Here is a 25,006-nt window from a genome sequence, read left to right as displayed (position 1 = left end):
TGATTTGTCGCCTAATCTCTCAGAATCTTCTCGTCTGTCCCGAACACACAGACAACAAACAATGGCCATTATCAATGTAATTAATCACATTTGTCTCATCAGTAGATAAACATCGGACTCATTCAGTGGGACATTCACTAAAATCCGAAGTTGCGCTCAGGGGTAGCGTAAGGTTGCGAAGTTGCGCTAACGTTAAATCGCCAAGCAAAGCGAAGTTACGCTAGCGATGGTTAATTTGCATACGGCGCCAAATTGAAGTTACAATGGAGGAATATGTAGCAGAACTACAAATGCCTGAGAAACCTTCAAAACATCAAATAAAATTTTTATTTTGCCCTACACATGTGCCCACTGTATAGTTAAGTTGCCATGAGTTAGGAAATGTAGGGGAGAAGGAGAGGAGCCCCAAAAAATTTTTCGATCTTTTTCAGCCTATCACCCATCACCCAGCGTTTTTTGGGACTTAGAAAAAATTTTTACTTTTTTTGAAGCAATCCCTATCTACTCTATTGCGCTTCGCCTGGTCTGAGGAAGGCGAAGGAAGTCTGGCGTAAAAGGTAGCGTTCAGTACACTGCGCGCGTTAGTGAATTTGCGTAGTTACGTCCGTTGTGCAAATTCACCAGGCGTAAGGGTGCGAAGTAACACTAGTGAAGTTACGCCAGCGTCCGTTAGTGAATTGGCGAAGTAATGAAAATGCCCAACGCTGGCAAATTCACGCTAGCGTTAGGCGCTTCGGCGCTTAGTGAATTTGCCCCTCAGTGTTTGATCTCTGGGCTATAACAGGAGGGGGGCACTTAAATACATATATATATCTATAAATGAAAATGATTTGTCTCCCAACATTCATTGGTTCCAGGAAAGGGTTAAATGTGTGTGCCAGGGAAAAGTGCACGAAGGTCTCCCCCCCCCATTCACCCACTGGGGCACAAATCAAGAGCCTTTATGGATCATGTGATATTTAAAGGGAAAATAATGAATAATTCATATAATAGAGGAAACAACCCCCACCCCGAAATAATTGTCTGTAATTATACAAATAACAAGAATGTGATGACGACCATATAACTGAATGTAAATGTATGTGCCCAGTATTTCAGCGCACGCTCCTCCTCCTCCTCATAGAGGGATCCGGGAGGGAGAGGGTTAACACGTGTGTCAGTGGAAAATCCACCGCGGGATTGTTCTAATGAGACTTAAAGAGGTGACATCACAGTTCTGGCCGAAGTGCGCTGTGATTGGCTGGAGATGACATCAACCTGAGTTATATTTAACCCTCCTCTAGCCCCCCTCCTGCCATTACCTCATCCTGTGTGCTGGCTCCAGTCACCAAAACAATATAGTAGCGACACCTGGGACTGCGCTGCGTCTTTCCCTCCCGCCTGCCCGGCCCGCTCTTACTGCTGCAGGTGCTGCCGCCGCCGCTGAGTCGCTTTGCTTTGCTCGGAGGCTTCCGAAAGGGCTGGACAAGGTAAGAATCGCTGCGACTGCAGCCCGCGCCTAACGCTTTCCATCTCTCTCTCCCGCTTGGCTGCGACACAGGCGCAGGGTCTGGTGCTGCTGGAAATGAGCGGGTCCCCAGCTGTTGGGGGTTTGGGGGCTGCAGGGAGATCAGTTAAGGGAGCAGCTGCTGCATTCCTTGTCTGTCATTTCACTGATATACAACGCACAGGCTGATTGGTTTATTCACTGGGTGCCTTGGGCTTATTATTATTATTCCTATTATTACACAGGGTTCTAGGGCTCCCCTCTTTATTATTATTATTATTATTATTACACAGGGTGCTTGGGCTCCCCTCTCTATTATTATTATTATTATTGCACAGGGTGCTTGGGCTCCCCTTTCTATTATTATTATTATTATTATTATGGCACAGGGTGCTTGGGCTCCCCTCTCTTATTATTATTATTATTATTATTATTATTATTGCACAGGGTGCTAGGGCTCCCCTCTCTATTATTATTATTATTATTATTATTATTATTATTGCACAGGGTGCTTGGGCTCCAATTTCTATTATTATTATTATTATGGCACAGGGTGCTTGGGCTCCCCTCTCTTATTATTATTATTATTATTGCACAGGGTGCTAGGGCTCCCCTCTCTATTATTATTATTATTATTATTATGGCACAGGGTGCTTGGGCTCCCCTCTCTATTATTATTATTGCACAGGGTGCTTGGGCTCCACTCTATTATTATTATTATTATGGCACAGGGTGCTAGGGCTCCCCTCTCTATTATTATTATTATTATTACACGGGGTGCTAGGGCTCCCCCTTTATAGGTTTATAAAATATAATGATAGTGCCCTGTGTTCTGTATGTTTCTATAGGGTGCCAGGCTCTTTAGGATGCGAATGCTGATGCATCATACACTCGGGTGCTCTTGCTCCATATTCATTATTAATATTCATTATTATTGCACCGTGATCCATCTGAGAACTCATTGCCCCCCCCTGTCTATTGCTGTTAGATGTTGCTGGAGCCATAGATTCTATTGCACCCTGTTATTTGCTGAGCTGCTCCTGGATCATGTTCTGTAATGGTACCTATAGCCGGGGCACCATGTTCCTAAATATTGTGTATGATGTTCTGTATTTATTCAGTCGTGCTTCATGAGCGGTGTTGGTGCAGCATTCTGTTGCACTGGGTTCCGTAGGTTTATTATTGGATTCTGCTACTTTCTGTTACTTATTCATACCTATTGCCGGATGTCTGTTATCTAGTGTAACTGCGTATAATATTTTAGGGATTATTTATTAAAATCCACCATCTTCCTTAGTATTCCGGGCTGCAGGCACTCCATGTTCTTCAATACAAATGCATTGCTCATCTTCCATGTTCTGTAACGTCTGTAACGTATTCTTCTGTATTCCAGCTTGCTAGCACTCCATGTCATATATTTATTAGCAGAACATATGGCTGATATATATATATATATATATATATATATATATATATATATATATATATATATATATATATATATATATATATATATATATATATATATATATATATATTAAATGTCGTCCTCAGGATGTGAAACATTGCACAAAGTGGGTCTCACTTTGTGCAATGTTTCACCCCCTGAGGACGGCTACAGTTTGTACATTGAGGAATAAATCCACAGCCCTTTGAGGCTTTTTTCTTCTGAGAAGTCCTGTGAGTGGGGTCTTTTTTCCATTTAGTATATGCAATTCTTTTCCAGCACCCAGGCTGTTGGCTTTTTTGTGGAGGAGTGCACCAGTTTGTATCAAAGAGAGACTTACTTGTACCTCCCGCAATGTTGTCTATATAATCAAGTGTCCATGCGGACTCCTCTATTGTGGGAAAATGAATAGTCAGTTAAAAGAGCGAGTGAGTATGCAGCGTTCAACTATTCGGCCAGCACTTGATCCAAAACCCAAGAAAGATGGTAAACAAGATATTTCCAAACAACCAGTGGCACATCATTGGCTGCAAGCTAAACATCCAGCTTCCACTTTCAAATGTATGCCTATAGACAGTGTTCCGGATTTGTCACGGGGAGGTGATGTGGATAAATTATCATTGCAAAGGGAGGCATATTGGACTTTTGCGTTGGACTGTGTCTTCCCTTGTGGATTAAAGAAGAAGGAAACCTAGTTGGCGCAAAAACCCTCCCTCCTCCCCCCTGGCCTACCCGTCCCGCTGGGCAAATGCCCTTAACTTGTTACTTACCCTTCTGCGCAGGTCCAGTCCACGGAGTTCACAGACGACATCTTCTTCCACGCGATCTTCTTCTGCTTTGAACGGCGCATGCGCAGTAGGAGCATTTCGCCGGTACGGATCTACTGCGCATGCTCCAAAAGTCACAAAGTTTTCCGATTTCACTTCGTGACTTTTGGCGCATGCGCAGTAGATCGTACTGGCGAAATGCTCCTACTGCGCATGCGCCGGTCAAAGGAAGATCGATTGGAAGAAGATGGCGTCGATGAACTCCGTAGACTGGACCTGCGCAGAAGGGTAAGTAACCAGTTAGGGGCATTTGCCCAGCGGGACGGATAGGCCAGGGGGAGGGTGGGCAACACACGGGAGGGGGGGAGGGTTTTTGTGCCGACTAGGTTTCCTTCTCCTTTAAATAGTGCGTTGCAGTTAAACTGCTTCCTCTCTGGGTGACTGATATGCTCCGACATACAGTGGTTGCCTTGAGAAATAAGGATTAATTATATCTTAGTTTGCATTAAGTATAAGGTGTTGTTTATGTATTACACAGCTAAATGATTTTCCGTCATTTGGAACGGGGATAATGGGTTTCCGGATAATGGATCCCATACCCGTATATTGCAATTGGATGCACCATTTTATGTAGGATTTTAGGATGGGTGTGTTGGGCTTAGTGGAAATTAGGGATAATAGGGGGATGGTGCTCATGATGATCTTTGGTGCAGGTATTGTGTCCTTTGAATTTCAGTGTATGGGATCCGTAATCCAGAAACTCGTTATCCAGAAAGATCCAAAGATTACGGAAAGGCTCCCATAGACTCCATTTTATCCAAATAATCCAAATTTTGAAAAAATATTTTCTTTATCTCTGTAATAATAAAACATTACATTGTACTTGATCCCAACTAAGATTTAATTAATCCTTATTGGAAGCAAAACCAGCCTTTTGGGTTTATTTCATGCTTACATGATTTTCTAGCAGACTTAAGTTATGAAGATCCCGATTACGAAAAGATATCTTACCCGGAAAACCCCAGGTCCCGAGCATTCTGTATAACGGGTCCCATACCTGTACCAGGGATTCAGGGTGCTAGTGCTTGGGGTTCTTTGCACGTGAAGGTGCTAATGTGGCTGGTTCTTTTGGATCACAGGGTGCTAATACATTGGGAGTGCAGTGATACTGGGTGGGTTTAGATGTAGGTGATGGTGTTTATACATAGGAGGGCTTTTGCAGATTCAATAGTGATAGTCACAGGACTGGGAGGTCTGGGTGTTATTGCTGGAGGAGACCAATTGGAGAGTGATATATAAATGTAATATAATTATAAATGTATAGATAATATTGCTGGAGCCTCCACTCCTTATTCTTTCTCCTTGCTGCTCTTCCTTCCATAGCATTTTCTGCATATTTTCTAACCGCTTCCCACATATTTAACCCTCCTCTGTTTCCTGTGCGTGAGGGATATGTTGGAATTCCATCACTTTCCCATTACTGAATGCAGGGGGAAAAATAACTTTAAATCCCATTAGCATCCCTGCATTCCTTCACCGGGAAACAGCTTGTACTGGGCCAGGCAGCATGGGATGGGAAAGGCTTTAACCCTTGGCTGGGAGGTTCCAGGTAACGCATCGGAGAGGTGATATTAAATGGGTTTAATAAATGTATAGGCCTGAAAGCCTTTGCAGGCTCTGCTGACAAGATGCATAAAGTAGGCCTGGATTTCTGCTGCTGTTGTTGACCTAGAACTCGGCAGAGAGTTCCCAAATTGGCCCCTAGGGGGGATCAGCCTAAGGAGCGGCTAAAATCAGATTTGGGGTGAATAACAAAGCGGATTTGGCCACCCGACATAAATTGTACAGCTATTTTCCCTATATACTGTATGGGACCTGTGATCCAGAATGCTCGAGACCTGGGCCTTCCAGATAATGGATCTTTCCGTAATTTGGATCTTCATACCTTTAAGGGCAGAGACGCATGCTCAGATTCGGGGAGATTTAGACGCCCGGTGAGAAATCTCCTCTCCTTCATGGCGACTAATCTCCCCGAACTGCCTCCCGCCGGCTAGAATCTAAATTGCCGGTGGGATGGCAGCGCTTTGTTTTCCGAAGTTTCCTCATGAGTCAAGTTTGGGCGACTTTCGGAAAACGAATCGCACCGATTGCCATCCCGGTGCTGATTTACATTATAGCCGGCGGGAGGCAGTTCGGGGACATTAGTCGCCCCGTAGAAGAGGAGATTTGGTGCTGGGCGACTAATCTCTGCGAATCGGAGTGTGTGTCTCTGCCTTAACGCTACTATAAAATCCTTTAAACATTAAATAACAGCAATAGGCTGGTTTTGCTTCCAATAAGGATTAATTATATATTAGTTGGGATCAAGTACAAGCTACTGTTTTATTATTACAGAGAAAAAGGAAATGCTTTTTAAAAATTTGGATTATTTGTAAAAAATGGAGTCTATGGGAGACAGACATTCTGTAATTCAGAGCTTTCTGGATAGCGGGTTTCCAGATAACGGATCCCATACCTGTACAGGGTTAGAAGTTATTGCATATACAAAAACTATGTGCTTGCTCTCATATTGTAGTCTTACTGACTACATAGATTTCAGTGCAGCCATGCAGCATCCATCTAACCTGGTTATTAAAGGAGAAGGAAAGGCTAAAATTAAGTCATCTTATCAGAAAGGTCTATATAAATACACCTGTAAACCAGTAATGCTGCTTTGAGTCCTTTGTCAAAAGAAACACCACATTTCTTTCCTTCTATTGTGTACTCATGGGCTTCTGTATCAGACTTCCTGTTTTCAGCTTAAACCTCCAGGGCTAGGGCTTGAGCATGCTCAGTTTGTTCCTCTCCCCCTTCCCTCCCTCTTGTAATCTGAGCCCAGAGCTATGAGTGAGCAGGGAGAGACTCAGGCAGGAAGTGATGTCACATAAAGCTAATATGGCAGCTGCTATACTAAACAAACAGAGAGAGCTTCTAGAGCTGTTTACTCGGGTATGGTAAAGCATTCTGCAGAATAAACAGTGTTATAGCTTGCACTATTGTGGCTAATCTATTGGCAATAAACTGCTTTGTCCGCTTTCCTTCTTTAACCAATAGGCATATTAGATAAGTGCATTGTACTGTGTATTAAGCAGAAATACAAGACATTTCAAATGAAGGCAGATGAACATTCCCAAGGCAGCTGAGTGCTCCGAGGTGCGGGAGCTGCTTTTCAATATTTAACTGCTGTGCCGGTGCCGTATATTTCAGGCCTATAACTCATCTCTCTGGTATCTCATTACATCATCACATGAACTCCTCGGCAGTCATGACTTTCACGTGTGACCTAATGCTCAAACCAAAGAAGGCTGTTGTTATCTATAGTGCACCCAATCATAAATAGCTCTGGACGCTGGGTGCACGCTAAACATACTGGTACATTAACCCCAAAGATAAAAATACCTTATGCAGCAATATTACATTACAATCTTAGATCTGTTGAGAAATTCAGCTTTCTTTTTTTTTTTTTTTTTGGTGTTGCAAAAGTGTCTTGTCGGACAGCCCTGATACAACATTAATCCCGTTACAGGTGTTGGAGGTTCCTATTAAGTAGGTTTGCCACCTCACCCCTTTAAAACCATACACATACGGAATCCACAGCCTGCATGGCTAATTAGCAATTCACTTGGATGTATGGCTGCACATAAATCAGTTCAGTCTGCAGCATGTATCTAAATCAATTGCTAGTTGGCCATGCAGGCTGTGGATACCATATGTGTACGATTTTAAAGGGGTGAGGTGGCAACCCTACTATTAAAGGGATACTGTCATGGGAAAAAATGTGTTTTTTTTTTGTTTGTTTTTCCAAAATGAATCAGTTAATAGAGCTGCTCCAGTAAAATTCTGCACTGAAATCCATTTCTCAAAAGAGCAAACAGATTTTTTTATATTTAATTTTGAAATCTGACATGGGGCTAGACATATTGTCAGTTTCCCAGCTGCCCCCAGGCATGTGACTTGTGCTCTGATAAACTTCAGTCACTCTTTACTGCAAGTTAGAGTGATATCACCCCTCCCTTTCCCCCCCTCCCAGCAGCCTAACAGAATAATGGGAAGGTAACCAGATAGCAGCTCCCTAACACAAGATAACCGCTGCCTGGTAGATCTAAAAACAATACTCAATAGTAAAATCCAGGTCCCACTGAGACACATTCAGTTACATTGAGTAGGAGAAACAACAGCCTGCCAGAAAGCAGTTCCATCCTAAAGTGCTGGCTCTTTCTGAAATCACATGACTAGGCAAAATGACCTGAGATGCACCTACACACCAATATTACAACTAAATACACTTGCTGGTTCAGGAATGAAATGTTATATTGTAGAGTGAATTATTTGCAGTGTAAAACAGTGTCATTTAGAAATAAAAACGACATAAAAATCGGATACCTTTAAGTAGGGGATACACCGAATTCAGGATTCGGCCTTTTTCATCAGGATTCAGATTGACTAAATCCTTGTGCCTGGCCAAACCGAATCCTAATTTGCATATGCAAATTTGTCACAAAATAATGAAGTCAAAAAATGTTTTTCCCACTTTCTCCGCCTGGTCTTTAATTTGCATATGCAAATTTAGTATTCGGTTTGGTATTCAGACTAATCTTACACAAAGTATTCGGGGATTCGGTCAAATCCCAAATCGTTGATTCAGTTCATCCCTAGTATTAAGTTAGTCATGTGACACATGCAGCCTTCGAGCTATTGTGTACTCCAGTTCCCAGCATCTCTCTTGGAAAATCCGGCAAGCTCAGCACCCTGTGCTTCTTGTAGAGCAGCCGAGGTGGGATTGGGTTATCGACCCGTCTGTCAGGGCAGAGGATTTACATGCTAAGCAGAGTATAATTCAGTGGCATTCGATACAGTTCCATCCTAAGAGAAATCAATAGACCCCCTAGTAGTAAGTGATCCTTTAAAATGTGATTGGTTTACTATTAAACTGCCCCCTCGTCAGCCGGGTAATGTCACAGTTAAAGGACCCGTATGAGAATGGACCTAAAATATAACGTTCTGGTGCTTCCGATTGTCTGATACAGTTGATATGAATAAGGTGCTGTGTAGCCATTCAATCTGAAATAGGGGGCATGTACTGTATACAAAACAGATTATACTGTTGTTTTAGTACAGGAATGTATAATGTATAATACCCCAGAACTCATGGCAGGATAAATGCAGAACCGATTTAATTTATGTTGAATTTATGTTTAGAAAAAAAATGTAGTTACAGGTAATACAGTTGTTTTAGTACAGGTATGGCATCCATTATCCGGAAACCTGTTATCCAGAAAGCTCTGAATTACAGAAAGACAGTCTCCCGTAGACTCCGTTTTATCCAAATAAACCAAATGTTTAAAAATGATTTCCTTTTTCTCTGAAATAATAAAACAGTCGCTTGTACTTGATCCCAACTAAGATATAATTAATCCTTATTGGAGGCAAAACCAGTCTATTGGGTTTATTTCATGTTTACATGATGTTCAAATAGTCTTAAAGGGGTTGTTCACCTTCCAAGCACTTTTTTTTCAGTTCAATTGTTTTCACATTGTTCCCCAGAAATAAACTTTTTTTTTTTTTTCAATTACTTTACAATTACTTCAATTATTGCGTTTTTTTCAAAATCTAAGTTTAAGGGTGGGTCTACATGGGCGTTTTCGGCGCGATCCGACACCCTGTGACAAAACGACCGCAATAAGTCGCATGCGACAGAAATAAGGTAAGAGATAGAAATGTCGGAGGAAGTCGCAGCATTGATCCAGTGTAGACACAGCGTTTTGTCTGATTGCGTCGAAAACGTATGTGTCATCCTACCCTGGTAGATAGAAATGTCGGATGAATTTGCAGCATTGTTGCGACACGACTGTCGGATGCAGACGCAGCGTTTTGTCACAGCGTGGCGAATCGCGTTGAAAAAGTCCGTGTAGTCCTACCCTTAAGTTGGATGTCCCTGTATGGTGTTTCAGTCTGGCAGTTCAGTAATTCAGGTGCAGACTCTAAACTGTTACAATTTTGCAATATTTAGTTGATACATTTCTCAGCAGCATCTCTGGAGTATCAGCAACTATTGTATCAAGTCTAACAGCTGCCTGTAATGAAACCCAGGGATTCTGCTCAGCAGAAATGTATCAACTAAATGTATCAGTTTAGATCAGTTTACAGGGTCGGTGACCCCTCCTCCCAGGGCTGCTTAAGTTTAAGGGCACACCTGGAGATTCGGGGAGATTTAGTCGCCCAGCGACTAATCGCCTCTTCTTGGGGCGACTAATCTCCCCAAACTGCTTCCCCCCCTGTCTTCCGCCTGCTAGAATCCGGCATGGCACTTACGGTGCTTCGTTTTCCGAAGTTGCCTCACGAGGAACTAAAATCTCCCCGAATCTCCAGGTGTGACCTTACCCTTAGAAGGTGAAAAATGACAGTTTACACTTCAATATTAGAAAAATAGTCACACATAGAAAATAGAAAGTAATTGGAAAAATTTGGAATTTCTGGTGAACTATCTGTAAACAACTAGGTGTCTGAAGGTGAACAACCCCTTTAAGGTATGAAGATCCAAATTACGGAAAGATCCCTTATCCGGAAAACCCCAGGTCCCGAGCATTCTGGATAACAGGTCCCATACCTGTATATCATTAGGGACCAGATGTCATTCATGGCTTATCTACAGAAGAAAAGTGTTGTCCAGAATTTGTCGCTGCTTTTAGGGGAGCAGCTTTGGTGGCTCGTGCTCCCCCTGACATCTCGGCGCCTGAATTGTTTATGTAATAGTTACATCAATCATCTATTTATTTCCTGTTTAATATCAGGACTGGTGACTTCTGGTATCCAAAGTGTTGCAAAGATGCGACTCCGGCTGAGAATGTTGGTTGGATAGTCAGGAATGCTGACCGTTGCTTGTCATGGGATAGTTCAGAGAGACGCTGGGCATGAGATCTGTGGCTTGCGTTGGGGTGGCTTGTTCGTGGGCTTTTTTGTTTAGGTCTGGAGGCCGAAATGACTCTGTGTTTTCTCCCTTATACAGACTGTCCCAATGGGTGGAGAAAGGAAGCCTCGCCAGGCCATGCAAGCCCAAAAACTGGCAGGAATACTGAGGGAGGACAGTGAAGGCGTCTTGGTTATTGACTGCCGATCCTTCACTGAATACAACAACCTCCATGTGGTCGGCTCGGTAAATATGTGTGGATCCAAGTTGGCTCGCAAGCGCCTGCTGAAGCAACTGCTGGTCCTACCACAGCACCCCAAGGTCAGTGACTCAACAGGACAATGTCCTCTTTCTACAGCTGGCCTCGTCTTAAGAACAGGAACACCAAAAAATCAAAGTGTTTTATTTAAAGTATTGAAAATATCATGTACTGTTGCCCTGCACTGGTAAAACTGATCTGTTGGCTTCAGAAACACTACTATAGTTCATATAAACAAGCTGCTGTTTAACAATAGCGGAAATTGAAAAAAGGCTATATGGCACAGGTTAAATAGTGGATAACAGATAACACCATTATGTTCTATAGAGCTTATCTGCTATCTGCGGTGTAACCTGAGCCTTTTCTCCTTTGAACTGCTGCCCCCATGGCTACACAGCAGCCTGTTTATATAAACTATAGCAGTACTTATCTGTTATCTACTGTGTATCCTGTGCTTGAATGGCTGCCCCCATGGCTACACAGCAGCTTGTTTATATAAACTATAGCAGTACTTATCTGTTATCTACTGTGTATCCTGTGCTTGAATGGCTGCCCCTATGGCTACACAGCAGCTTGTTTATATAAACTATAGTAATACTTATCTGTTATCTACTGTGTATCCTGTGCTTGAATGGCTGCCCCCATGGCTACACAGCAGCTTGTTTATATAAACTATAGTAGTACTTATCTGTTATCTGCTGTGTATCCTGTGCTTGAATGGCTGCCCCTATGGCTACACAGCACCTTATTTATATAAACAAGAGTGTTTTTTTGTTTTTTTTTAAAGCAAACACACCAGTTTTACCAATGTAGGGCAACGCTGCATTATATTTTAATTACTTTAACAAACGTTCATTTTCTGATGTTACTGCTCCTTTTAAAGGGGATTTAAAGCCTTAAATACCATGTAGGACAATGAAAGAGACTGTAATTCTATCCATGGTTTTAAAAGTTATTTCTAATAACTTTTGAAAGCTGTATCAGTCTGCCCCTGTACTCACTGCTGGTTCTGACTCATGGCTATTAAAACAATGAAGCCAGGTCTCCTTGAGCCAAGACTTCAATTTCTTGCTTCTTTGCAGGCCTATTAATCATTGGCTTCTGCTACATGGTTTCAGTAATCAGAACCAACACTGAAGGTCTTGCCAAAACTGGACCCCCCTTCCCTCAACTGGCTTTGACTTTAGTACAAATTCGCTCTTCTTTTCCTCCGCAATGACAGGTTGACGAGAAGCAAGTGGTGGTGTATGACCAGGGCAACCAGGAATCCTCTGCAGGGCACTTTGTGTCTCTGCTACTGGGAAAGCTGGAGAAGAAGTACAGCTCTGTGTCACTTTTGGAAGGTAAGAGCCCAGTTTATCTAAAGGCGAGGGACCAGATTTATTATTTATGTGTGTCCTACAAGAACCATTGGTAGGGTCTGTCTTTGTCTTTGCAGTGTAATAACAGATGTAATTCCCCTCATTCCCGTACAGCCCGTAGCATGTACTTCTCTTATCTTTGAAAGCAAACCCAGTACTACAATGCACAATATAGCCAAATAACATGCTCATGCTCACCCTGTATACATCCAGCTGCTGTTGAAACGCAATTCCCAGCATTCCTCAACTGCTACTTGCTGGGAGTTCCAGAACAACAGGGAATAGAGGGATGCAAGTTAATCTGATATTCTGCTCTGCCTCCATTGAGCAACATTGAGCTGGACTTATGAATGGGCTGTCGGTCACCCTTATTGCTGCATTGAGGCAAAGTTGCGGATCGGATAACTTTGAAAAAAATCTCACTAACCACTTCATTGATTTTTCTTTTTCGTTCACTCCAAAAATGTCCTATTGACTCATTTCTCGGTTTCCGAGTGTTCTCATGTTCTGGAAGACTCAGCTGCCGCGTGGGTAGTGGGTTTCAAGCGCTGATGCAGGGCCTATGTCATCCTGTGTTAGCTCTTTGCTCCAGGCCAGGGGATTAAATGGCAATATCTTGCCAAGTCTGCAGCTCTCCTCCTCTTAGGAAACTTCCCAGCATCCTCCAACAGATAGAGGGCTTGTAGAATTTATGGGGTGTCAGGGCAGACAATGTGATGGAACCCAAGAATATAGAGGCCCCCTAGGAATCCTGACTGATGCGCGGTTTTATGCTTGTGTCTGTATCCTTGTGCCTCTGAGATTGCATGGTATCATGGGCCCGTGTTGTAGGCAGCAACTGTGCATTGTGTGTGTGTGCATGGGGTGCTTGGTTCTATGACTGTGTCTTTTCATTGGGGTAACTGGTTATGTGCACATGGGTTGCCTTTATGTAGGTGTGTGTGTGTTTGTGTGTGTACATGGGGTGCCTGTGTATATCTATGTGCAAAAGCAGTTTGCCTGTTTGTGTGCAACTGATGATTAATTTGCACACATCTGTGCGTGTGTGTTTGTGTGTGTGTGGGGGGGATGCTAGTGTATTTCTATCTGTACTTGGGGTGCATAAGAGAGATACCTGGCTGGATATGTGTGTAGGGTTTGATGTTTATATATGGGGTACCTATAATTAGGGATGCACTGAATCCACGAATCCTTTGCTAAAGAATACCGAATCCAAATCCTAATTTGCGTATGCAAATTAGGGATGGGAAGGGGAAAACATTTTTTACTTCCTGGTTCTCCTACCCTCACCTAATTTGCATATGCAAATTTAGGATTCGGCCGGGCAGAAGGATTTGTCCGGATCCTGCTGAAAAATGGTGAATCCCGAACCGAATCCTGGGTTTGGTGCATCCCTACCTATAATTATAAATGTGTTTGTGTAAGAGACCTATGTGTGCAGGTTTGTGTGTGTATACGGCTCTGAGTGTATAGATATATAGATATATAGATATATAGATATATAGATATATAGATAGATATAGATATATATATGTATATATATATGGTCCAAGCGAACGTGGAGCGCACACCATAAGTGGAATACAAAAGCTGGGTGCCAGTCTGTAGAAATATACAAATGTCCCATAGGTGACGGCACTCCAAAAGTAATCAGGATAAACCTGATTTATAACTAGATGACCTGTGTATCCTGATTACTTTTGGAGTGCCGTCACCTATGGGACATATGTATATATATGTGTATGTATATATGTGTGTGTGTATATATATATATATATATATATATATATATATATCTCTCTCTCTCTCTCTCTCTCTCTCTCTCTCTCTCTCTCTCTCTCTCTCTATATCTATATCTATATCTATATCTATATCTATATCTATATCTATATCTATATCTATATCTATATCTATATCTATATCTATCTCTATATCTATCTCTATATCTATCTCTATCTCTATCTCTATATCTATATCTATCTCTATATCTATATATATCTCTATATCTATATATATCTCTATATCTCTGTGTGTACGTTGCGGGTGCCTGTGTATGTTTCAGCCTGTGGACATGGTTCGCATTAAGCAGTGGCCTGGCGCCAGATTTTGGGCTTCGGTTCAAAATCACATTTTCTCACACACACATCAGTGTGCTCCCAAGAAACCCTCCATTACCCAATTACCGTCATCCTGCTCTAAAAGTCATTAATCCCTTCCAAATTAGGTAACTTGCCAAAAATAGCAAATGAGGGGAAAATGGGTTCTGACTTATTACAGCCGGCAATGTGTCTCCACCTTATTAAACATTCATCATCAGAAACACGGATGGTTGGTTCTTTTCCGGTCAAACAAAAAATTGGTTCTGGGGAAACCTGAAGGGTGTAAAGGGAGGTTGGTGCTGCTTAACTTGGCCTTGAACATGACACTTTGCATCTCAGCAACTCAATCAGTTTCTTCTTCTTCCACAGGAGGCTTTTCAGAGTTCTCATCTCAATTCCCGACCTTGTGTGAGGGCCGCACGTCCAACATCTTGAGCACCAGCATATCCCAGCCCTGCCTGTCCTCGTCTTCAGTCTCCGTCACCCGAATATTGCCTCATCTCTACCTGGGCTCTCAGAATGATGTCATGAACCAGGTATATGCTCTTCCACCTACTAACAGAGACTCTGCATCCAAACTGACTCTGCCATCCATATTTTATTTTGTCTTTATTAAAGCTGGCCAGTGTGGTACAACTATTAGTTACACCCCAAAAGGCCTTCATGAAAATAACAAGGAATGGCAGAGAAACCATGTGCTAGAAAATAAAAGGCATTTTGTAATGACTTTGGGGCTCATTTATAAACACTGGGCAAATTTGCCCATGGGCAGTAACCCATAGCAACCAATCAGTGACTGGCTTTTTTTCAGCCATCTGCAGGTTGAACAATGAAAGCCAGTATCTGATTGGTTTCCATGGGCTACTGCAGGATTTGTGCAAAAAGCCAGTTATTTTGTTTGTACTGGAATCCGTTATTTGAGTGAGCTCTAATACATCTGCTAGGTTCACTTCTCATAGTCTAATATGTATTCGAGCTCACTCTATTATTAACACCAGACATCATGTCTCTCTACATGCAGGATTTGTGCAAAAGGCAGTTATTATTAGATTTTGTTTGTACTGGAATCAGTTATTTGAGTGAGCTCTAATACATCTTCTAGGAAAGGGAGCCCCCTATAAGATATATTGGATCTAACTGTCAATGAATAAAGAGAAAAAAGAGAGAGGGATAGTGAACATAAACTTGATTATTTCAGAAACGATGGAGTATTTAGAAAGTTCCTTATATCAAATTTACATTTTTGCAATGGTTCCCCTTTAAAGGTTTAGTACAGCCTAAGGATTCAAATGTATTTTGTGTTTTTAAGAGCTGCTCTTTGCCTGCTGCAGAGGCTAGCACCCAAAACAAATAACATTTGAGTACAATACATAATTGTTCCTCTGGGGTCACTTTCCTTTCTGCTGAGGGGTTCATACATGTGCCAGTAGTTGAAAAAGAAGGCTAAAGTTATGACGCCCCATATTTCAAGTTAGCAGGGCCTCCCCCCCCCCCAAAGGAGTCCCAATTATTGGCTCATTGGTCACTTGGTGGGCCCTGCCATTAAGAAGAATGGAGTCACACTGGAAAACACAAACATAAATATCGCCTGCACCCTGGGAACGCTCAGATTGCACCCTCTAGTCTCGTGGGGGTCCCCTCTAGCTTGGGGCCCCTGACTGGAGTACCCCCTAACCTACTCGATGTACAGTACATCTATGAGCACCATAACTGTCTGATTGGATGATCCATTTCGAGTCTGCTCCTGTGTGCACATTCAGTGAGTATTAGAGTAACCTAAACACCAACTAAACCTTGAGGAAGGATCTCTTGTTTCTCATGTTAAGTATTTCAGCTGGCCGGCTGCCACAAACTATATTCACTAGCCAAAAAGTAATTAATATAGCGGCTGGCCCGTTGGTTACGGCAAGGCTAAACACTGTGTAATCCAGACGGATTTATTTTATGATTCAACTCCTTCTTGTTACTGTGCATCAACTTCTATTTTTTCTCGCGTATCTTCATAGGAGGTGATTAATCAGAATGGCATCACCCATGTCCTGAACGTCAGTCAGAGCTGTCCGCAGCCAGTCTTCATTCCCGACAACCACTTCCTACGCATCCCCATCAATGACAGTTACTGTGAAAAGATCCTGCCTTGGCTTACTGCGGCCGTGGAGTTCATAGGTAACGACCGAGTGATTACATGCACTGCAATTCACATAGGCTGCGCGATACATTGGTGCTCTATAAATACATGTTAATAATAGAATTGCATGAGCCTCACGCACTCTACTTCTAATTTCTTTCATTGCAGCTGTGCTCACGATCAGTCGCATTGTTATGCTTTTATACTTTACAAACTTTCCTAAGGTCAGGGCTGGTAGATTGGGGTCTTTAAAGGAGAAGGAAAGGCTAAAACTAAGTAAGCTTCATCAGAAAGGTCTATATAAATACACCAGTAAACCCTCAAAGTAATGCTGCTCCTCTGTCAAAAGAAACAGCACATTTCTTTCCTTCTATTGTGTACTCATGGGCTTCTGTATCAGACTTCCTGTTTTCATCTTAAACCTCCAGGGCTAGGGCTTGAGCATGCTCAGTTTGTTCCTCCTCTCACCCTCCCTTTCCCCCTTCTCTGCTGTAATCTGAGCCCATAGCTATGAGTGAGCAGGGAGAGACTCGGGCAGAAAGTGATGTCACACCAAGCTAATATAGCTATTTACTCGGGCATAGTAAAGTATTCTGCAGAATAAATAGTGTTATAGCTTACACTATTGTGGCTAATCTATTGGCAATATACTGCTTCAGTAGCTTTCGTTCTCCTTTAAAGTAGAACTAAACCCTAAAGTTAAAAAACCCCTACCCTACATAGATCCCCCTCGCTGTTACCCCAGGGAAATGCACCTAACGTTTTACTTACCCCTCGGTGCAGATTCAGGCATCGGAGTTCACGGGCGCAATCTTTTGCCTCTTCGGTATGAGACCGGCGCTTTGGCAATTTTCGTGAGTTTCGGCACATGCGCAGTTGTTGCGTAACAGAAGATTGCTCCAACTGCACATGCGCCGCCATGCCGGCCTTCCAAAGAGAAGAACATGGCGCCCGTGAACTCCGATGCCCTGAATCTGTACCGAGGGGCAAGTAAAACGTTAGGGGCATTTGCCTGGGGAAACAATTAGACTGGGGGGGTCTATGTTTAACTTTTTTAACGTTTGGGTTTAATTCTCCTTTAATGTTGAACGTTGCCCTCCTGGACCCATTAAGATTAGTAGACCTCATCATTTTAATATAAGTTGGGCAGGGAACTGTTATATATTGGTTACTTGGCACAGTGGATGGAAAAAGATGGACCACATTCCTCAGGGCTGGCCTACATACGCATGGTGACACTAGTTAAATGTATGATGAGTAAATAGGTTGACCAGGTTCCTTGGCTTTGCTTCTCATGCAAACTTCAAGTTCAGCAGGCTTCTTTTTATCGTGGTGTTCATAACACATTAACCCATTAGGTGAATAATCTGCCTTTCAAGATTTAGTCAGAATTAACTGTTCCCTAAATGGACCCAACTGATTTGACCCTATGGGATGGTCCGATCTAGCAAAGACCACTAGAGTGGTGACCTGGCCAAACCAGCAGATCCTGCAGTGCCCAGTTTTCTATAATATTCCCTTTGGAAACATGGATTCAAGGCAGATTCTGTAGCTCACTGTAACTCTTATAGCTAAACTGCATTCTATGCCGGCGAGTGTTTTTTCTTTTTTTTCTAAGGTTATTCTATTGTACGTTTTACAGAAAAGATTGAGTTGGTGAATGGCAAAGTATTGGTTCACTGTCTGGCTGGAATCTCACGATCGGCAGCTGTCGCCATTGCTTATATCATGAGGTCGATGGGTCTAAGCCTGGATGATGCATACAGGTAACCCACACTTACAGTTGCTATTTGCATGTGATTGCTCTAAATGCAAACTTAAAGGGATACTGCCATGGGGGGAAAAAAATCAAAACACATCAGTTAATAGGGCTGCACTGAAATCTGTTTCTCAAAAGAGCGAACAGACTTTTTTCATATTTAATATTGAAATCTAACATGGGGCTAGACATATTGTCAGTTTCCCAGCTGCCACCAGTCATGTGACTTGTGCTCAGATAAACTTCAGTCACTCTTTACTGCTGTACTGCAAGTTGGAGAGATATCACCCCCCTCCCTTTCCCCCCAGCAGCCTAACGAGAGAACAATGGGAAGGTAACCAGATAGCAGCTCCCTAACACAAGATACAGCTGCCTGGTAGATCTAAGAACAGCACTCAATAGTAAAATCCAGGTCCCACTGCGACACATTCAGTTACATTGAGTAGGAGAAACAGCCTGCCAGAAAGCAGTTCCATCCTAAAGTGCTGGCTCTTTCTGAAAGCAAATGACCTGAGATGCACCTACACACCAATATTACAACTAAAAAATACACTTGCTGGTTCAGGAAAGGGGGTTGTGGGCCAAGCACAGGTTCAACAGCCTTTCATTCTTAAGAAAGGCTTTTATAATGATATATTTTACAGTGCTATTCATGGTTTTGGGGTACTCTAGTGCAAGTCAAATCACATTTATTGTCATCGCTTCTGCGTACAAAAGAAAGCATACACAGTGAGACAAATTGCATAAGTCCTTTTCCTACCCCCAACCGTATAATACATATTACACACGCTCACAAGACAAGCATATACAAAAAAAAAAATAATCTACAAAAGAAAGACCATATTTCCGGCTTCCACTCCTTCATTGTGACATGAAGGTATCAATCTATTTATTTGTTCAATCACAACCTTGTCTAAAATCTTCTACCAGCCCCACTATAAGGTGCAATTAATTGTGCCTAATTGTACCTCATTTAGAATCCGTAATATTTTGCCTATATCTCCACCATTCACATTGTAAATGATTACTATCGATATATTGTGCAATAAAGTGCATATCTATTTCCTCCTTCTCACAACCAATTCAATAAAGTGCAAATATTGTGCATTGCCCATAAATGGGCAAAACAATCAAAACCATCCATAACTGTCCCCAATTTACCTTCTACTCCCATGTGCAGCTCATTTATCTTAACCGTAAGGGACGGAGCCGACCGTTTTAAACCAAGATTAAAAGAGCAGTTGCTCACTTAAAAGTCTTACAACATGCGGAATAAAACTATTCTAAAACCTGGCTGAACATGCACGGATGCTACAATACCTTCTTCAAGATGGCAACAAGTCAAAAGACTTATAAAAGGGATGTGAAGGATCATCCACTATACTGGATGCCTTGCGTAAACATCTCTTGTTGAAAATCTCTTGTATTGAAGGTAAAATCTCTCCAGTAATCTCACCTGCCATTCTCAAACTCTTGCGGTCACTAACGCTACAATTGTCATACCACTCCATGATAGAATTTGACAAAACACTCTCAATGACACCTCTTTAAAAAAAAAAAAAAAAAACTGATCTAGGGAGATTTACTTTCCTCAACCTTTTTAAAGGAGAAGTAAAGCCTAACTAAAGAAGTAGCTAGAAAAGTTGTGCATTATGTTTTGTGCTTCTGTACCAGCCCAAGGCAACCACAGCCCTTTAGCAGTAAAGATCTGTGTCTGCAAAGATGCCCCAGTAGCTCCCCATCTTCTTTTCTGCTGATTCACTGCACATGCTCTGTGCTGCTGTCACTTACTGAGCTTAGGGAACCACTCACAATATACAGTACACATAGAATAGAAATGTCACAATATAAGGCTGATTAGTAATTAATACAGATAATTACTACATGGCAGCACAGAAACCAGTGCAATTAGCATCAGAATTTAATAATCAGCAAACCTGTAGCATCAGCTTATATTACAGGGGAAGCTCATTTTCTGCTGGATAATTAGTGACGAGCCCTAAGATTAGCTTCTCAACAGCCAATCAGAGCCCACTGAGCATGTGAGTGTCACAGACACTTTCCAAGATGGTGACCCCCTGTGACAAGTTTGAAGTCCTGGATCATTGCTGCTATTGACAAGCTGAAACTTTAGCCTCGTGCAATAAGTTCACTATATAAAACATGGCATTTTTAGCCACATTCATTTTTAGGGTTTAGTTCTCCTTTAAAAAGAGCCGCGGTTGTGCTTTTCCATTCATAACAGAAGAATTAAAATTATTTGCTTATTTAGTATTATTTTTCACCCTACTTGTTCAGGTTCGTAAAAGAGAAAAGACCCAGCATCTCTCCCAACTTCAACTTCCTGGGACAGCTCCTAGAGTTTGAGAAGAGCCTCGCCAGCGCCGTGCCCTCTGGCCCCGTTAAAGCTTCTCACACGGACAGCCTGGCAGAGAGGAAGTTTTCAGATCATCACTGTGTTAAAGAGCAGGCAAACAAGGACACGTCTTGCCAAAACAACTGCCGCGACCTTGCAAGCACTCAGGGAGTAGCTGTCAATGGCACCAAACTGGATGACGGCCATACAAAGTCAGAGTCCACCTCATTGGAAGGCAGGTTTACTTCAATGGGGATCTCTTCAGACCAGCGCCGGGAAATAAGCAGTTTAAAACGCTCCTTCTCGCTGGACATTAAATCTGTATACACTCCTCTTTCCTCTGCCATTGACAGACGCATGGACTTTTGTCAGCACTCCAGGTCCCAGCTGGTACCGTCCCTCCCTGTTGCTTCGAGGCCTTTGGGACTCTGGGATCGCTTTCTTGGCTTTGGACTTAATTTTCTATATTACTGCTCAGAAGAGGAAGAGGTCCAGAAAAAGCTGGGCCAGATAGAAAGACCAATGGGGGCCTTTCAGCAACAAGATGTGCCGGAAAATCTGAAAAAGCGACGGGCAGGTATGAACGACCTGAACGGAGTAGGTCAGCGTCCGTTTACTCTGAACATTCCCAGTTGCAAAGGCCAAACATTTTTGAAAGAGAAAAGCTTGGATGTGGGCTCAAGCACAAGGACAATCTCTCCTGTATCTCTGTGAGGAACCAATCAGATTGCCCTCAGAATGCACCACTTGCTGCTGTGTATACTGGGGAAGATGAAGAATTTGTAAAACCTGTTTACGCACCCCCCCACCCCATCCTAGGAGAAAAAAAACCCATTATTTTCCAAAGCATGTTAAAGACCTCTGCCAGACTTGAATAGCATGCTGAGAAATAACTGTGTTAAATGTTTCTTCATATTGAATGAACAAAGGTGGACTTTGGGTACTTTTTTTTTTTCATGGTGACCAGTATTTGGTAGGGATGCACCGAAGCCAGGATTCAGCCTTTTTTGCATATGCAAATTTGGGGCTCGGGGGGAAATTGCGTGACTTGTCGCAAAAACAAGGAAGTAAAAAATGTTTTCCCCACCCATGATTTGCATATGCAAATTATGATTCAGTTCGGTATTCGGTACATCCCTAGTATTTAGTTTAGTTCATTGTGTGCCAAAGAGGTCCTAGAACACTCTTTGGCTGTTTGGTGAGGTAGGAGTCTGCAGTCAGACAGCATCAAAGTGGTCAGCGGTCCCCCATCCTTTATTTTTTTTTTATTTATTTTTTTTTAAGGCTTATGCAAGCCAGCAGTAAGTAGCTCTTGTTGCAATATAATGGACTGAAGACTTATTTGCTGTACCTCTGCTGCACTGTCCAGATGTCCATCTTATCGGTCATAAGCTAGAAATGGGTTTGTTTCAGTTGGCTCTCCAGAACCATGGGGTATTGAGATTATATTCTCCCTACCCAACCCATCTTTCAGACTTTTTTATTGTTTTTGTTTAAAAGTGGTGTATTATGACCATCCTGCTTGAAACGTTGATCCTTCCTTGGCCCTTTCCCCGTACCAATACAAAGAGTATTGTAAGATTCCTGCAGAGGATGGTCCACTCTCCACTCTACTTCACCCTTGTGTAACGTAGATCGGCATCAAGGGTTTATCTTTATTATATTTTATATTCCTCTAGGTCCTACAGGCCTAGAAGCCAAGACGTGTCTGTGACAATTTGTGACTGCCCTTATATCCCTTCATTTTTCTGTTTATTGATGTGAAATTATTTAATGCTCTTCTTGCTTGTTCGGGGCCAGCCCCGGCGTACAACTCAGTCGGTGACCCACCTCTCAGGATCCGGGGACAATAAGATTGTCCTTATTTATAAAGTAGGTGGTACAAGAGCTTTCTCTTTATTTGTTCTTTATTTATTTATATAAATATATATAAATGTGTTATTTTATTTCCTCTTGCTTTTGTCAATATCCATGGAAGCTGCTAGTCTTTTTCTTTACTGTTGTGGTGGCATGCTAAACTGGCTGAACCTAAGGCTTTGGTATCTGCAGAAGAATGGCGAATATGTGTAGTGAAAAGTGGCAACCAGAGTGGCAAGCTATAGCTGATCTGGACTAGAAGAAATGACATAGGGTTGGAATATTTTTATAGATGCGACCTATATTTATTGGCAGTAAGTGGACCTTCGACCATACACGGGCCGATGAAAGCTGCTGACAGAGTAGAAGCTTATTGGCTCGTGTATGGGGCCCTCCGACGGGCCGAAAGTCGGCAAAATGTCGATCAGATGGGACTAAAAATCCAGTCGGGTCGCGGACAGCATCTGTTTGTTGATGCGATCCGACCGCCTGATCCGATGATCCGATCGTTGGCCCATATTGGGGACTTGAAAACCCCGGAGCATTTTAAGAGCATGTTTTAGCATTCAGAGTGAACTGTTCCCAAACACTGCTGCTGAAACAACTATATATTATTGCATGTCTGGCTTTCTTTCTTGGAAGTATCAATACTTGATGAACGTGGATAAACGGGCTACAGAGAAGCATTGCTACATGTGATTGAGAGCCGATGGCTGCAGTACATGTGAAATCTCACCTCCATCTAATTACTAGGGATGCACAGAATCCACGATTGGGCCTTTTTCAGCAGGATTCAGCCGAATCCTTCTGCCCGTCCGAACCAAATCCTAATTTGCATATGCAAATTAGGGGAGGGAAATTACTTGACTTTGTCACAAAACAAGGAAGTAAGAAATGGGTTTCCCCTTCCTAACCCTAATTTGCATATGCAAATTCGGATTCGGTTCTGTAGTCGGCCGAATCTTTCGCGAAGGATTCGGGGGTTCGGCTGAATCCAAAATAGGGGATTCGGTGCTATTTACGGCTGTTGCAGTCGCTGTTAGTAGATGACTCTTAGCTTTAACTTAGCCAATGGCAACGTTCCAATCACCAGTTTAAAAACTGTACACACAATAAGCTATGCCCTTGTCCTTTCAGTTGAACTGAAGTGCAATACAAGTCCTCCTTTATACATAGGGTACATTTTCCCTTTTGGATATTCATTCACCTCCATGGTTACGCATTAATGAGATGTCCCATCTCTCCCTTTTGTTGGCAAATTGCCTTAATGGTTCCATTAGTAACACTCCGGTCCCGGTTAGAGCAGAACAATAGCCATTATAATCCTTGGGTACACTAAAGGTATAGGACCTGTTATCCAGAATGTTCGAGACCTGGGGCTTCCCGGATAACGGATCTTTTCGTAATTTGGATCTTCATGCCCTAACTCTACTAGAAATTTATGTAAACATGAAATAAACCCAATAGGCTGGTTTTGCTTCCAATAAGGATTAATGATATCTTAGTTGGGATCAAGTACAAGCTACTGTTTTATTATTACAGAGAAAAAGGAAATCTCTTTTAAAAATTTGGATAAAATGGAGTCTATGGGAGACAACGTTTCCGTAATTCGGAGCTTTCTGGATAACTAACAGATCCTATACCTGAACTAGCAGATCATTATGATTTCTAATTCAACTGCTGGAGAGTGAAGCCCCATGGGACTAACAATGGATAAAATTAGGTTTACGCTAGTCCACTCCCAAATGTCCTTGATGTTCCGTCACTTTTACATATAGACGCCATTCATTTGCATATGCAAATTAGGATTTGGTTCGGTATTCGGCCAAATCTTTCGCGAAAGGATTTGGCTGATTCCAAAATAGTGGATTCGGTGCATCCTGTATAATTTTAGGGCCCCTAAAATATCCAGAGGTTGTCCTGTTTTACCAATATATATTAAAAGTACTTGTTAATTTGGGCCCCTATACCTCCTCTGCAGCCACAGGGTCTGCTTTTTTTGTAGTTCCACCCCTGTAGAAGACCATTAAGGGATGACGAGGCAAAGGGTAACCAAACCTAATCTTCTCCAGTAGCTCAGTGTTCCACCAAGCCAGCAGTTTTGATGTAAAATGTACCAGGTTTGCTAAAGCCGAGGCCAAAGAAATTATAACGCACTGTAACTGGCCGGAAAGCTGAGAAGACCCATTGACTTTTTTTTTGTTTCTGATGGGTTCTTAAATTCTGAACGAGACGTTCTGGCCAGTAGGTACGGAATCACCGCGTTTGTTCTTTTTTACTATGTACACTCGCCAACTGTAACCAAATACTATTCTGTTAATGGGTGTCTTTTATTTATTGCAATACCATGTAATATTGTCTTCTTCTCATGTTCTGTCTCTTTATTTAGTCACTGTGCAGGTACACAATAGTCCTGACGTTCTACCAGGTGAATGTGTTGCACTTCTCTGGTTGACAGTAATAAAGATGTGAATCTGTTTTTTTTTTTTCTTTTTCCTTCCCCTCTCGTTTCTTGTTTACTGCGTTGCTAATAAACACCGG

General features: G+C 42.3%; 1 protein-coding gene across 1 annotated transcript; it reads left to right on the top strand.

Moving 5' to 3' along the window:
• Positions 1-1,279: 1,279 nt before the first annotated feature.
• dusp8.S (dual specificity phosphatase 8 S homeolog) lies at positions 1,280-22,546 on the top strand. The gene is made up of 7 exons (XM_018228273.2): positions 1,280-1,469; positions 10,746-10,967; positions 12,128-12,248; positions 14,735-14,901; positions 16,372-16,531; positions 18,136-18,259; positions 20,551-22,546. Exons 2-7 carry the CDS (start codon positions 10,755-10,757, stop codon positions 21,320-21,322), a joined length of 1,557 nt encoding a protein of 518 aa, XP_018083762.1. The 5' UTR covers positions 1,280-1,469; positions 10,746-10,754; the 3' UTR covers positions 21,323-22,546.
• Positions 22,547-25,006: the final 2,460 nt, after the last annotated feature.

This window comes from Xenopus laevis, chromosome 7S (genome assembly GCF_017654675.1).
Source record: "Xenopus laevis strain J_2021 chromosome 7S, Xenopus_laevis_v10.1, whole genome shotgun sequence".
NCBI lineage: Eukaryota > Metazoa > Chordata > Amphibia > Anura > Pipidae > Xenopus > Xenopus laevis.
This window is presented reverse-complemented; position numbering and strand designations above follow the sequence as displayed.

Excerpts from the sequence above, each read along its gene's own strand:
- dusp8.S (XM_018228273.2), top strand. The coding sequence starts at position 10,755 with ATGGGTGGAGAAAGGAAGCCTCGCCAGGCCATGCAAGCCCAAAAACTG. Across the intron at positions 14,902-16,371 it reads AGAATGATGTCATGAACCAG|GAGGTGATTAATCAGAATGG; the intron begins GTATATGCTCTT and ends GTATCTTCATAG. Across the intron at positions 16,532-18,135 it reads TGCGGCCGTGGAGTTCATAG|AAAAGATTGAGTTGGTGAAT; the intron begins GTAACGACCGAG and ends TACGTTTTACAG.